Here is a 16,189-nt window from a genome sequence, read left to right on the forward strand (position 1 = left end):
GCAGTGCAGAGATTGCCAGCTCAAAGATCGCACTATGTCGCTGCTACATCGCAGCTGCATCGCAAGTGAATGGTGACTCACAAATTGCAGCGAGCACAACAAGCAAGGTGCAAAAAACACAACGGATTCCACCTTTCTGAGATTTCCTTGTCGTGGTACCTTATGGGGTTCAGTGCAACCCCATTCACTTGCTAGCAGTTTCATATAGCGATCTACAACGGCAACACTCTGCGTCACGGCCAAAGTTACCGAATAGCCACAACCTAAAAGGTACAGTTCGGCTCTGCTACATCTATAAAGTACATCCTTTGCACTACTATCTCATGGGTCCGTATTCCACATCTTTCTGCCCTAGCTCAAATGCTGATTTATGTTTCTGATTTTTGGGCTATAATTTAGAAACTAAATTACAAACTAATATTCAGTCCATGTATCTGCGACCACACAGCGCATGCATGAAAATGAGCCAAGTGTCTTGTCCTCTCCGACCTTAGTTGCCTTTCTCCTCTATTCCCAGGCACAACAGGTGTGTCTCCATTTCCAATATACTGGGCTTTCGATGCCCACCCAGCTCTCTGCTTTCAGAACTTTCCTTCAAATTCATCCATTATGTCTTCTACAATGAATCCTCAGTCTTTATATGTACCAGACAGTGGGCATTACCTCTTATATGTGTGAGTGTAAAGATATGCAAATCTGCAAGGGTCAAATCTGCACTAAATTGTGCAGTTTCTGTATTTTCTCCTTTTCCCTATGGTAACGGAAGCCTAGTCCCCCCTACTAGCCTATGGCTATAACTGCAAATCACATGTGACCACTGCAGCCTGTGTATGGCTGCAGAGGTCACAGGTAACAAAGCTCCATAGACGGATGTAGGGATAAAGAGACCAGCAGGATGGTGAAAATACATATTTCTTTATCGCCTTATTGGGGGACACAGAATACCATGGGTGTATGCTGCTGCTGCTAGGAGGCTGACACTATGCAAAAACAATAAAATTAGCTCCTCCCCGGCAGTATACACCCACCGACAGGCACCAAGCACCTCAGTTTGTGCTTAGTGTCTGTAGGAGGCGGACCGGGATCTCCCCAGATCCGCATTTTTCTTTTCAGGTTTAGTCTGAACTTTTTAATTTTTCCCTCTTTTGTCTTTTAGGTTATTTTCCATCGGGAAACAGGGTGTAGTTGTCACCCTGATTTCCCATATCATGCGGCTGAGCGAGCAGTGTGGTGTCATCCACATCGCAACTCTCAGTACCGCAGGCAGGACTTTTCCCTTTCGCCTTCCGGTGATAAGGGTTGTGGACAGGTGGCTAGTCCTTGCCGAATCCCCCTCCTCACCCCTCTCTTGGGACAGGGCTGAGAGGAAGACGGCGATCGCAGGTGTTTCAAGCCGTCTTCTGCAGGATGCGGGTACAGAGGACTCCCTTCCCCCCAGCGGCCTGCCGTTTCCCTGTGGGCCCCTGTGGTCATCCTCTTCAGGGACGTCAGGTAAGTGCCTGTACGTTCCCTCCGGCCCCGCATAACCTCCGTGAATGGCAGAAGTTGTACCTTTGTGATTTCAGGTCCACAATTTTTGAATTTCCCGCCCTCTCTGCCTGCCGCGCGCTCACGCCGCTTGTTTCTCACTCCCAGGGAGACACTGGGGATTCCTCCACACACAGCGTCACAAGCAGGGGAGGCAGACTTCCCAGGGCCACTGTCAGATCAGCTCCGTTATGTCGGCGCTCGCATGGGGCTGCGGCGTCTTCACTTTCACTTTCACTTTCCCTCACAGTCTCCTCATCGCTGTGCTCCCTCCTCCCTTCCTGAGCGCGCTCTTTTCAGCGCGCCTTTACTAGCCCATCACAGGGCTCCTTTTCGTTTCATATGCCAGCCTCCTCCTTCGGCTATGCCCTCTCCTTCGCTGTTAACCAGTCATGGAGCGGCCGCTAAGCTCCGCTCCCAGCCTCCAGCACAAGGATTTCCTGGTTGTTTCACTCCTGCCTGCGCTGTTTGGGGGACACTTCAGCATTTTCTGCTGCTCACAGAATCTCGGTAGGCTCTGCTCTGAGGCAAAGATTAGCTCTCCTCGGCAGTTATTCCTTAAATCCTGCGGCCATTCAGTGCAGTCTACTTATGCCCAACCCTTCAGGGGATCTCTGCTTCAGGCCCACCGCTATCTATTACGCCTGTGCGCGCTGTAAAAAGAAGTGGGCATCGGGTCAGTCGTCTCCATTCTGCCCCCCCTGCAGTCCTTCCAATATGTCAGCATCTCAGGAGCGCACAGAGTCCCGGGCGGAGGGCGCTCTTCCCTCCTCTCTCCCCCCCGGAGTGGGCCGTTACAATGTCACAGTCTGTTTCTGACTTGACAAAAGTATCACAGTCGCTGGTCCAGGTTTTAGAACGATTACCTCAGCTATCCTCAGCCACCTCTGCCCCGACCACCTCTCGGGGTGAGTCGTCCGCACCTGACCGCGACCTTCAGAGAGACAGACGGGGAAGGTCTTCTAGGAAGCGAGCTCTGTCCACTTCGTCCTCGAGCTCGCAGGGCCCTTCCGCTCCCAGGCCTCCTCCTTCCTCAGATGACAGCCTTCAGTCAGGCGATGATTCTCATTCGGAAGCTAGCTCTGAGGGGAACAGCGTTTCTAAAACGCGGGACATGGTCGATAGTCTTCTTGCAGCTATCTTCCAAACACTAAAACTTAAACAGGATGAGGCTCCAGCTCAGGAAAGCTCGGTTGTCCTTAGACGAGCCAGACCTCCGTCCCGAACCTTTCCCAATCACAACGATTTCAATACTACCTTAGCCAAACACTGGGAGCGCCCTGAACAACGTTTCTCAGGCCGCAAATATTTGGACGTTCTGTACCCCTTTGACGCAGAACTGCTCTCAAAGTGGTCCAAGGCTCCAGAGGTATATCCTCCAGTATCCCGGATAGTCTCTAAAACAGTGCTCTCTCTGCCAGACGGGACGTCGCTCAAAGATCCTACTGACAGGCAGATTGAATCTCTGGCTAAGTCTATCTCTGAGGCATCTGGCGCCTCTCTGCCCTATTTTCGCATCCGCCTGGGTGGCGAAGGTCATTTCCGCTTGGGCAAAAATCCTTCGCAGAGGCATCTTAGCGTCAGCTCCTCAAGACGAATTGGCAGATCTTGCAGATCAGATTAACCAGGCGGGAAAATACCTTTTGGCCGCCTCCTTGGACGCGGCCGGCTGCGTAGCAAGGGCTAACCGCAACATAGTAGCTGTACGCCGAGTCCTTTGGCTAAAGTCATGGAATGCGGACACTACTTCGAAAAAGTCGCTTACCAATCTGCCATTCCATGGCTCTAGGCTCTTTGGAGCAAAGCTGGATCAGATAATTTCCGATGCCACAGGAGGCAAAAGTACTTTGCTTCCCCAGTCTCGACCAAAACGTCCCTTCAACAGAAGGGGGTTTCGACCATTCAGGCCTTTTCGTCCCTTCTCTGCCACGGAGAGAGCCACTCAACAGGATCGGCCGCCTGCCACCAGGGAGCGGGATCAGAGGAAACCTGCCTACAAACCCGCTCCTCGCTGGAGATCTAGAGGACAATATTCCAGATCTGCAGGAGCCAATTCCGGCAGATTTTCGTCTAAGTGACGGGTCACCCCCACCTGGAATTTCTTCCAGGGTGGGCGGCAGACTTTCCTTTTTCGCGGATGCCTGGCTGTCCGTTGTAGACGACGCTTGGGTCAGAGAACTCGTCGCATCCGGTTACAAAATCGAATTTGCTTCACTCCCGAACAGACGGTTTTTCTGGTCTCGGCCTCCGCGACAGCGGGCCCAGATTCCGGGTTTTCTGCAGGCCATTTCCTCCCTTCTTTCCGCCGGTGTCATTGTTCCCGTTCCCTCAGACGAACGGTTTTCCGGGTTCTACTCCAATCTCTTTGTAGTCCCGAAGAAAGACGGCTCTCTTCGTCCTATTCTGGACCTCAAATTGCTCAATCGCCACGTGAAGATTCTTCATTTCAGGATGGAGTCTCTTCGGTCGGTGATTGCTTCCATGGAGCCCGGGGAATTTCTCTGCTCGGTGGACATTCGGGATGCCTATCTCCACATTCCAATATGTGTGCAACATCAGAAGTATCTTCGATTTGCGTTTCAGGGAGAACACTTTCAGTTCACAGCTCTTCCTTTCGGCCTGGCTTCAGCGCCCCGGGTTTTCACGAAGGTGATGGCGACTGTGATGGCCATCCTTCGCTCCAGAGGGATCCTCATCATCCCTTATCTGGACGATCTTTTGATCAAGGGTTCGTCTCGCCAGGACTGTCTCCGGAGCCTTCAGATAACCCTGGACACTCTCAGCCGCCTAGGTTGCCTAGTCAACAAGGAGAAGTCCATTCTGGTCCCCACCCAGCGTCTGACCTTTCTGGGTATGGAATTCGACACGGAGCTAGCCCGTGTTTTTCTTCCAAAGGAAAAATTTACAACTCTGTCCAAGTGCATCAAAACTCTCAAGAGGCCTGCTCCCATTCCCATTCGGTTCGGCATGAAGGTCCTGGGGAAGATGGTGGCCTCCATGGAGGCAGTGCCCTTTGCGCAGTATCACCTTCGCCCTCTCCAGCTGTCTCTGCTTTCAGCCTGGGACAAGACCACGATGTCCTTGGACCGTCCTATTCGGCTTCCTCTCAGAGTGAGGCAGTCTCTCACTTGGTGGCTACGGCCAGCGTCAGTTCTCCAAGGGAGGTCCTTCCTTCCGCCTCAGTGGCAAATCATCACCACCGATGCGAGCCTTCTAGGATGGGGAGCCGTGTTCCATCAGAAAGCGGCCCAAGGACGCTGGAAGCCACAGGAGTCTCTCCTTCCAATCAATCTTTTGGAGATCAGGGCGATTTTCCTGGCCCTTCTTCACTGGCAGCCCCTCCTTTCCGGCAAGCCGGTCCGCATTCAGTCGGACAACGCCACGGCCGTGGCGTACATAAACCATCAGGGGGGTACGCGCAGCAAACAGGTAATGTCAGAAGTGGCCAAGATATTCCGCTGGGCAGAACGTTACGTTCCGACAATCTCCGCCGTCCATATTCCAGGGGTGGAAAATTGGGCAGCCGACTTTCTGAGTCGCCAGGGCCTAGCGTCCGGCGAATGGTCCCTGCACCCCGCGGTTTTCTCTCAGATATGCAACCGTTGGGGCACCCCGGATGTCGATCTCATGGCATCTCGGATGAACCACAAGGTGCCGCAGTTCGTAGCCAGGTCCAGGGACCCTCTAGCCGTCGCATGCGACGCACTGGTGACTCCGTGGTCCCAGTTTCAACTTACGTATCTGTTCCCGATTCTGGCATTGATCCCTCGGGTGGTCAAAAAGATAAAATCGGAAGGCGTACCAGTGATTCTAGTTGCTCCAGATTGGCCAAGACGGCCTTGGTACGCGGAACTGGTCAACATGCTCGCGGACGTTCCCTGGAGGCTTCCGGACCGTCCAGACCTTCTCTCGCAAGGCCCCCTTTACCACGAGAATTCTCAGTCTCTGAGTTTGACGGCATGGCCATTGAGACCGCAATTCTAAAGGAATCAGGTCTGTCCAGTCAGGTTATTCAAACTATGATCAGAGCCAGGAAACCAGCCTCTTCCCGCATTTACTATAGGTACTGGAAGGCTTTTTTCCGTTGGTGCGATGATAGAAGAGTCTTCCCAATGTCGTTTTCTATCCCGTCTATCCTAGGGTTTCTTCAAGCTGGGTTAGACGCGGGTCTGTCCCTCAGTACGCTCAAGGGCCAGGTTTCCGCTCTCTCTATCCTCTTCCAAAGAGAGCTAGCTTCTCTACCACAGGTCAAGACCTTTCTACAAGGGGTTTCCCACGTGGCTCCCCCTCATCATTCGCCAATAGACCCATGGGATCTCAACCTCGTTCTTAGCGCGCTCCAGAAGGCGCCGTTCGAGCCTCTCCAGGACATTCCTTTGTCCCTTCTCTCTTGGAAGGTCACCTTTTTGATCGCCATTTCCTCCATCAGAAGAGTTTCTGAATTGGCGGCCTTGTCATGTCGTTCCCCTTACCTCATTCTCCATCAGGACAAAGCCGTCCTCAGGCCCGTTCCTTCTTTTCTTCCAAAGGTGGTTTCCGCTTTCCATATCAATGAGGATATCGTCCTTCCTTCTTTTTGTCCGGCTCCATCTCATCCTCTTGAGAAGTCTCTCCACAAACTGGACGTAGTTAGAGCCCTGCGTGTCTATCTTGCCAGGACCTCTTCCTTCCGTCTGTCCGATTCCTTGCTAATCATCTCTGAAGGTCGCCAGAAGGGCCTTCCGGCTTCCAAATCCACGATCGCTCGCTGGATTCGTTCTACCATTCTGGAAGCGTATCGTCTTCAGGAAAAGCGGCCCCCTCCGGGAGTAAGAGCTCATTCCACCCGGGCTGTGGCGGCTTCGTGGGCTGCTCGTCACCAGGCCTCGGCCATGCAAATTTGCAAGGCTGCTACCTGGTCATCTTTGCACACCTTCACGAGGTTCTACAGGGTTCATACCCAGGCCTCGTCTGATGCTATGGTTGGTAGGAAGGTTCTGCAGGCGGCGGTGGCTCACCGGCCGACCTGAGCCTTTCGGTTACTTTCGTTCCTTTTTGCTGTTCCCACCCTTGGGACTGCTTTGGGACGTCCCATGGTATTCTGTGTCCCCCAATAAGGCGATAAAGAAAGATGGATTTTTGGTTCTTACCGTAAAATCTCTTTCTTGGAGCCTTCATTGGGGGACACATCACCCTCCCTGTTTCAGTTGTACCGTGTTGGGTCTTAGAGTCCCCTGTTGGGTTGGTACATATGGTTCGAGTTTTTTCTCGTCGCTTCTCCTACTGCTTTTTCACCAACTGAGGTGCTTGGTGCCTGTCGGTGGGTGTATACTGCCGGGGAGGAGCTAATTTTATTGTTTTTGCATAGTGTCAGCCTCCTAGCAGCAGCAGCATACACCCATGGTATTCTGTGTCCCCCAATGAAGGCTCCAAGAAAGAGATTTTACGGTAAGAACCAAAAATCCATCTTTTCTATATTAAAACAATGAAATGAGTGTTTCTCCTCTGGACTTGCAGATACACTGTAGCTGAGGTTCCGCTAGTGATCCACTCAACCGTCCCTCAATAAATGGGGTGTGTGGCGTTTTTGACGTCCCCACTGATCTCAATGAGGAAAATCCGCAAAAAACAAGCAACTATTCTACAATGTAAATTGACAAGCTGTAGTTTTAAAGATCCGCCCTGTTGGTCAATTCCTGCAAGCACAAGCATGTGAATGAGGTCGGCTCCTACTAAATTCCCCTTCAGATTTTCCATCTTAAAATCTGGGCAGAAAATCCACTGCATTTCTATAAAGTGTGAACATAGCCAACCTTTTATAGTAACCACCACTGGATACCTACTCAATTCTTTTCACGCACGATTTCATGTTAAAGGTGTTATTTTCATCTCCTCGGTGTGTGAAAACGAGCACTTTTGAAATTTACTGTTTATTAAAACTTTTAGCCATTTTTGAGATATGAATACTTTTCATTTCTTTATATTTACAGCTCGTTGACAAGGAGACCGACCACCTCTGCTGCCTAGATTGTAAGCGCTGCACTGGACAAGATTAAGAGGTTAAAGCGCACTCCAGTCATCCAGGCCAGCTTCAAAGCAGCGCTCAGCAGAAAAGAGCAGGTTCGTCCACTGCTGATAGACGCCAGAGGTGGTCGGACTCCTTGGAAACGAGCTGTAAACAAAATTAATGAAAAATATCTCAAGAACGGCTGAAAATTGTAATAAATAATAAATTGCAAAAGAGCTTGTATATACAAGCATTACCCAACAACGCCCATCTATAAAAGATGGGAATAAGACTTTGATGCCATCTAGACAATGTAACAACTATGCTGCGGAGAATGTTCTTTTACTCCTCCATATAAAACTACCTGTAAGTACTACTTCTCCGCTAGAAATTTTGTGCTAAAATGGTCTGTGATGGTTCTCACACCTGTCTACTTATTATAAAGATGATCCTAGGAATCCACAAAGAAAGGCCACGCTCTTCGAGATGAGAAGATTTTCACAGGTTAATTGACATATAAATTACATGCCAGGCCGGGGGAGTGACATTTCAAGTGCAGAAAAGGCTGACAACAGCCGTTTTGCGCTGTTGAGACCCGTTGAAGCGCTTGAACAGCGCGAAACGGCCGTTGTCAGCCTTTTCTGCACTTGATATGTCACTCCCCCGGCCTGACATGTAATTTATATGTCAATAAACCTGTGAAAATCTTATCATCTTGAAGAGTGCGGCCTTTCTTCTATGTGGATTCCTAGGATTATCTTTTTCCAGGTCCGGCACCCGGGATTCCCAGTGGTTGGTTCTCTGAATACCGCGCTACATAAGAAACCATACGGTAACAGCGGTGCCGTCCGCGTTTTTTTCTTGCTTATGATATATTACAGTATATAGATCAGTTTAACATATTTAGAAATGGGTGGGAGAGATTTCCAGCTTTGAAAAATTGACATGACTGTTCTTCTCGGGAGTTGTTTATCCTATATGTGTGCAGGCTCAGACTGGCCCACCGGAAAACAGGAGAATTCTCCGGTGGGCCCCCATGCAGGTATGGGATCTCCACTCCACCTATATGAGTAGATTTCTTTTACTATGTAAAGACAAGGGCGTTATCGCAATATACATTTAACACGCTACCCCGCTTATTATCATATAGAAATATAGGCAAATTTGTGAAAGAGGGGAATGTGATATTTGCATGCAGCTGAACAGTGGGCCACACCAAAGTCAATGTCACTGGTGGGTCCTTGGCAGCCCAGTCTGGCAACCCAATGAGGGTTGTGATGTTGGTTGCAAAGAGCTAATAAGGCATAATGTACCGATTTTATATAAAGGAAAAACTAGAGATCTTAACTAAATGTGAGCAAAGGTAAGAGTGGACACATCTGTATCTCATGCCAGAGCAAAGCTTCCTTTACCCTTTACCTCACTTTTATTCATGTGTTTTGACAAGAAATTGCAAACTCTTAATAAAAAACAATTAAAACAATGAAAATATACAATGTACGTCAAGGAAGATTATAAGTCAATAAACCCTGAATACATTGGTTTTTCTTACCTATATCTATGTACTTGGAATCCAATGGTGTCCCAATGGAATTGCATAAGACAAGGACGTACTAGAAAAAGTAAAAACCGGTGACATTAGTAAAGTAAGACATATAAAGCGCATGATTAATCAAGACGGGAATCTTGTACTGCAGTCTTCATGACATGTGGGCTGTAATAGGATTTGCCAAATATGTTAACAAATTTGCTGCATCTTACAGCTGCCGCACACCATCGCCAGAAGTTACTCCAGTCATAGACTGGAATATATTTCTGCCCGGGCAGGACAATGGGCAGTATTGCATTAATATAGTCATAGGAATATGGATGGATAACATTGCATAGAAAATTAAAAGAATTTACCTGCGCTCCAGATGCTGATACTCCCTAAAAGCAAGGAATCAAATACTGATGCTTTAGCAAAGAACAGGAAAAAAAAAAAACACATAAAAAGAGAATCTATATATCATCTACACCCTACAGAATTTACAGTACTGATCCCCAAGGACAAAACTGTCTTTTTCCTCTCTTCATTACTTGATATGGCTGTATGAGGTTTTGCTTTTTTTTGCAGAATAAAGTTGTACTTTATATAAGTATTCTTTGCATATAATCATACATCATTTTTATTTTGGCAAAAAATAAAAAAAAAGCTTTTTTTTTATTTAGCAAGTAGTCAGAGATTGGACTGTAGAGCATGGACTGGTCGGCGGCTCTCCTGACCTGAGCGTCTCAGCTTCATGTATTTCTATGCAGCTGTCAGGCTCGGGTAGGTAGAGCCGCCGGCCAGTCCGTGCACTGCGTTCCGTTCTCTTATGGTTTATTATTAACTAATCAGCAAATAATAAAAATACTTTATTTTTTTCTTTAATCCCACAAGAATTTTTACTTTTTTTTTCTACTTTTAACCACAATGTCATGGCATACTGAATGTCTCTATGTCATTACAGCAGCCTGCGTACTAATGCCCAGGTATGAAGTAACAACAAGGAGAGACAGCCATGTGGCCCTTCAGTGTTTGCCCAGCATAGACAAGGGCTGTACGTTGTTTTACAATGACAGATCGCATTTAGGGAAACTGTAAGACACAATTGTACGTGGTACACACACACAAACGTCTCACCGAACAGATGAGAGAACGGGGATATTAAATCCTGATTTCCCAAAGATCAGAAAGGAAATAGGTGGAAGCAGATAACGCTACTGAATGGTCCAGCCCTCCGGAAAGCCACACATGATCTTTATTTTACCAAATGGTGAGGGTCCCTGTAGTCAGAGCCCCACTGATAATGCATTATGGTGTTATGTGTTAATATTCTGTAATCACTAAGAATTATTCCCAATCACTGGAGTGACTGCCTTCAGATACAGGAGTGATAGAGAGAAGTAAGGACGGTCACCTTCAGCCTGCCGGTCTCTGATTCACCGTCATCCTGAAAAGAAGAAAACCATTGTTACAGCAATGATACTAATATCCCAAATAATAATGCTACAAGAATAACAATGGATTTCTGATGTGTTGGCACAAATACAACCAGACCTGCAGAATACAAACACAGAAATAAAATGACCTATGGATGGGTTACTGATCAGAAATATCCTTTATTTATATAGAATGTATCCGATAGATCATAGATACAGTAGATGATAGATAATAGATATATAAACAGGTACATAATAGATAGATACTGTAGATAGATAGATAGATAGATAGATAGATAGATAGATAGATAGAGGCTCGGACTGGCCCATAGGGGAACAGGGGAATCCCCCGGTGGGCCCCCAACCCCACTGTATGTGCAGTACTTGTCATAATTAACTTTATTCACTCTGTACAGAAAAAAATCTGGATCTCATTCATTAACCAAACTACTCGCTTTATTATTATATAGAGATATATTTAAATTTGTGAACCAGGTTTGTGTCATACTTGTATGCATGTGAAAAGTGGGCCCTCAAAGTCAATGTTATTGGTGGGCCCTTGGCACCCCAGTCCGTCACTAGATAGATGATAGATAGATGATAGATAGATAAGATGATAACAGACAGATAGATAGATAGATAGATAGATAGATAGACAGATGATGATAGACAGATGATGATAGATAGATAGATAGATAGATAGATAGATAGATAGATAGATAGATAGATAGATGAGGCCAGTTATTATCCGCACTCCGGCTGTAGAAGTTATTTTAATCAGCTTTCAGAAGAAACAAATCCATCATTGTTTAAATCATGTCGCTGCTTTTCAATATAATTTGTCCGTCTGTGAACAAGCTGTCGTATTCCCTCATCGACGGAGCTGTGTGCCATGAATGTTCCGCTGTCTTCACCTTTGCCATATAACTCACAGTTACATGTCTATCCAACAGAATCCCGTGCACGCTCAATGTTGTCAGACATGGACAGGCATCCAGCTCCTTCTTTATGGCTAAATATATACATACATATATTATACAGTCATGGCCAAAAGTGTGGGGAACCTTGAAAATTATTGCAAGTTCACTTGGCTTGTTATACACATTTATTTCCTTTGTGTGTATTGAAAAAATAAAAATAAAAAAAAAAACAGGCAAAACACTAAAAATGGTCTAGAAAAAACTGACTTAATATTTGGTTGTATACCCTTTGTAATAAATAACTACAATCAATCGCTTCCTATAACCATCAGCAAACTTCTTACACATCTTACCTGAAATTTTGGACCACTCTTCTTATGCAAACTGCTTCAGGTCTCTCATATGTGAAGGGGCCTTCTCCCAACAGCGATTTTAATATCTCTCCACAGGTGATTGATGGGATTTAGATTCAGACTCATTGCTACCAACTTCAGAACTCTCCAGCACTTTGTTTCCATCAATTTTGGGGGGCTTCTTGAAGTATGTTTGGGGTCATTGTCCTGCTGGAAGACGCATGACCTAAGACGCAAACCCAGATTTCTGACACTGGGCACTATATTGAGACCTAAAATCCTTTGGTAATCTTCAGATTTCATGATGAAGTCAAGGCACCCAGTGCCAGAAGCAGCAAAACAACCCCAAAACATCTTTGAACCTCCACCATATTTGACTGTAGGTACCGTGTTCTTTTCTTTGTAGGCTCATTCCGTTTTCAGTAACCAGTAGAATGATATGCTTTATCAAAAAGCTCTATCTTGCTCTCATCTGTCCACAGGACGCTTTCCCAGAAGGATAATAATAATCTTTATTTTTATATAGCGCTAACATATTCCGCAGCGCTTTACAGTTTGAACACATAGCATCGCTGTCCCCGATGGGGCTCACAATTTAAATAGGATTTTGACTTGCATACATTTTGGCAAACTGCAGTCTAGCTTTTTTAGGTCTCTGTGTCAGCAGTGGGCTCCTCTTGGGTCTCCTGCCATAGCTTTTCATTTCATTCAAATTTCATTGGAACTTGATTGGGGCTGCTTATCCACCATCCGGACTATCCTGTGTTGCAATCTGTCATCAATTTTTCTCTGCCGTCCACATCCAGGGAGATTAGCTACAGTGCCACGGGTTGTAAACTTCTTGATTAGGTTGCACACTGTGGACAAAGGAACATCAAGATCTCTGGAGATAGACTTGTAGCCTTGATATTGTTGTTAGTTTTCAACAATTTTGGTTCTCAAGTCCTCAGACAGTTCTCTTCTCCCCTTTCTGTTCTCCATGCTTAGTGTGCACGCACAGACACACAATGCAAAGACTAGGTCAACTTCTCCCATTTTTCTCTGATTTCAGGTGTGATTTTCATATTCCCCACACCTGTTACTTGCCACAGGTGAGTTTGAATGAGCATTACATGATTGAAACAAATCTGTTTACCTCTATTCTTGGGATTTTGTGCAAAATTATATAATTATATTCAATTTGCCTTTTATTTTTTTTTTGTGCTGTTCCAATACACAAAGGAAATAAACATGTGGATAACAAAACATGTAATTGCAACAATTTTCTAGGAGAAATACTTCCATTTTCTGGAACAATTTCTTGGGTGTCAGGTGCCAACACTGTCTGCCATGACTCTGTGTGTGTGTGTGTGTGTGTGTGTGTGTGTGTGTGTGTACATATATATGTACACACACACAGACACACACACACCTTTTCAAGATCAGTGTAGCTCACAAATGTCGGACCTCAATAGATAAAATTCCTAGTTAGCCATCACCAAACACAATGGGATTACCCTTTTGAAGCAACACCATGGGGTTACCATTTTTTATTCCTATTGGAAATGTATGATGTTTTGGCACCTGCCAAATCAGTGCTACCAATGTCTGGCCGTGTAGGGACACATTATGATAATAAAGGTGGAATAGTGACACCCAGTTCCCTGCATGTCTTGATGCGGAAATGGGTTAGCGGCTCACTATAATCATAATTGTTTTATCTGTATATAATCTAGCCAGTAACAATTTATTACATATTATGTGGGCTCCTGATAGGGGTTCCTGCACCGCACAAGGTGGAATTCCCTGCCCAAGCAGAAGATATAATCCATTTGAAGAGTACTTGAAAAATCCCCTGAAAAAGCCACTAATGGGGAAACGTATTGGGATAAAACAAGAATGAATAGCGAATATACCCATGCGGAAACATAGTCATATAGAAGTTTGTAACGAAGGGGACATCAAAATGAGTGATGAACTACAACTGTGCTATAAGATGTATGGTAGATTTTTACAGACTGTCAAATGATCATTTCAGCACTTCAGACAGTTTTCATTGGTAGTTTATATACATATATATTTTTATTTTTAATGGGTATTTTGTAAGACGTTAAAATAAAAGTATATTCTTTAATAGGGGCTTAATGTAAAGCTGTAGTGAAAGGTGTTTACATATACAATAATAAAAGGCAAATACATGTAATAATACACTCATCACATACAAATCTAACATACGGAATGCTAACATGAGGATACAAACCTGTGGATGGTTCTCGTCAGCTTTAGTAGCCAATATGCAGAAATCCCCGCACGTTATTACAGAGATCAGGCTCTTCACATACTTTACATATTTCTCATTGTTTTTGGTGTCCCAAAAGACGACGCAATATTCAGGACGATCCGGCCTGGTGTAAGCGTACACCACTGTGTTCGAGCAATAGCCCCACTGTAAAACAACAAGACAAAGTGTTCTCCGTGTAGCTATTAATACTGTAATATATGCAGACATATGGGCTGCAATAATGTGTATGCCAGGACTTCCCCAAATTTGACAGAGAGTTTGGAACATTATGACCTAAGCGTTCCCATTGACTTGAATCCCTACTCTAGTTATCTCCCGATCACTTCAGCCAGTCATTAGCCATACATTTAGACGTGATCACAGAGGCCAGCGATTGGCTGCAGTGGTCAAATGACAAAAGAACTGGACGTCATGCTACTGCAAAAGATGATATTACAGGGATTTGAGTGATAAGTAACACCTACTTCTTTATTTTCTAACGATCCTTACCCTGGGCCGTTCTCAAAATTCATGGCAATCCACTTGAGGAATGCATTTTTTTTTTACTTTTTTTCCACACTCCCTCCCTTTTTCTATCAGTGTAGATGTATTCCGTAAGTGTTTGCTTTTTTGTTATTCTCCTTGTGCGGTACAGGTTTGGGATTTTTTTGGAAGGTTGGATAAATAATTGTTCACAATGTGATATCAATGAAACGTTAACTCAGTTCTTCGGTCCAGTACAATTATGGAATCAGCAAAAGTATGCAGGGCTTTTTTAGGTTTTAATATTTTTACACTTTTACACAATTTGATCTTTGATCAATTTTTACTTAGTTCTCTTTTGAGAGGCACCAGCCTGTAGTGAAACCTCCACCAGGGGGAGCTGGTGAGGGAAGAGAGGTTACACACTAAGAGCAGCAAACACTGAGCAATAGCACAGGTGTGACAGGTAACGAGAGAGAATGGTCAGACGAACAGAGTCAGAAACTAGCAGGAGCAGACGTACCAGAAGGAGCAGCAATACACGTAGTCAAAATACCAAGCCGAGAGTCAGAAAGCCAAAACATGAGCACCGGGTCCAAAATGTGAGACGAAATACGTGGTCGGGGTAAAAGCGGTGGAGTCAGATGCCAGAGAGGAAACGTAGGAGCAGAGACGAATACCAAGAGACCGGGTCAGAAATCAGTCTGGGTCATACACGTGAATATCAGTCAAAGGCAGGAGGATCACCAGGGTACAAGGGTCAGCGGCTCTAAACTGCAAGCTTGAGCTATCACTAACACTGGTCAGCAGGCTGTGAGAGACTGAAATAGCCCAGCTAGCTCCAGAACGATGCTGAGGAGATTAACTCCCGCATGACCAGTCCGGAGTGAAGACAGCAGAAAATAAACTCCAGACTGGACCATGACACAGCCATTGTGGAACAAGCGGTATCCAAAAAGGTGGAGATTTATCCTTGGCCTTCCACAATGGTCGACCTGATCCACTCAGAAATGGTTATCTTGTGTGGTCCATCCCATCAGAGGACACAAAGACACAACAGTAATGTTGGGAGGGTCCCGTGACTATATTGACCAGATGCAGACGGTGGAGAGAGGGCTCCCGGGGATGATCGGGACATGTGCAAAAGGAGGGGAGAACGATGATCTCATTGATATGAGAGGTCAAAACCACCTTTGGAAGTAAAGATAGCAAGAGGAAAGACCAACTTGTCCTGATGGAGAACAAACAAGGGAGCCCTGCAAGAGAGGGTAGCGAGCTCAGACACCCTGGAAAGAAACTTTTCTTTTTCTGGAAAGGAACTTTGAGGAGATGGTGTGAAGAAGCTCAAAGGTGAAAAAGACAGAAGCGCACACAGTAACAGGATGAGGTCATAAGGTTAAACTGAAAAGGATGTCACATGGCCGTAATGAGTAATCCTCTTGAAGGTTCTAACGCGATGGCAAATAGTCAGCAATACGCTGAAAGAGTATGGCGCCCCTGTAAAAATATAACTGAGTGAAGACTGATAGGCGAAGATGACAAGCTTCTTGATCCAGGTTTTCTTTGGTGAGAAAGTCTGCGGCCAAGTTTTCCACACTGAGAATGCCAAATGTGGATATGTGCTGGAATGTGATGCTCTGCCCAAAAAATAATCTTGGCATTTTCCTTCAAGGCCAAAGGTTTCAGGTGTGATTTT

The 16,189-nt window shown here is 45.7% G+C and overlaps 1 protein-coding gene across 1 annotated transcript in view; it reads right to left on the reverse strand.

Moving 5' to 3' along the window:
* Positions 1-16,189, reverse strand: part of WDR35 (WD repeat domain 35) — a 117,708-nt gene that overhangs the window by 83,310 nt on the left and 18,209 nt on the right. Inside the window, exons 10-13 of the mRNA XM_073568283.1 lie at positions 13,990-14,175; positions 10,456-10,488; positions 9,419-9,442; positions 9,066-9,126 (exon numbers count right to left, since the gene is read on the reverse strand). Of these exons, the coding sequence (XP_073424384.1) occupies positions 9,066-9,126; positions 9,419-9,442; positions 10,456-10,488; positions 13,990-14,175 (304 nt within the window). The remainder of the gene's footprint in view (positions 1-9,065; positions 9,127-9,418; positions 9,443-10,455; positions 10,489-13,989; positions 14,176-16,189) is intronic.

This window comes from Dendrobates tinctorius, unplaced genomic scaffold (genome assembly GCF_039654945.1).
Source record: "Dendrobates tinctorius isolate UK_male_01 unplaced genomic scaffold, ASM3965494v1 ptg000021l, whole genome shotgun sequence".
In the NCBI taxonomy this organism is placed as follows: Eukaryota; Metazoa; Chordata; class Amphibia; order Anura; family Dendrobatidae; genus Dendrobates; species Dendrobates tinctorius.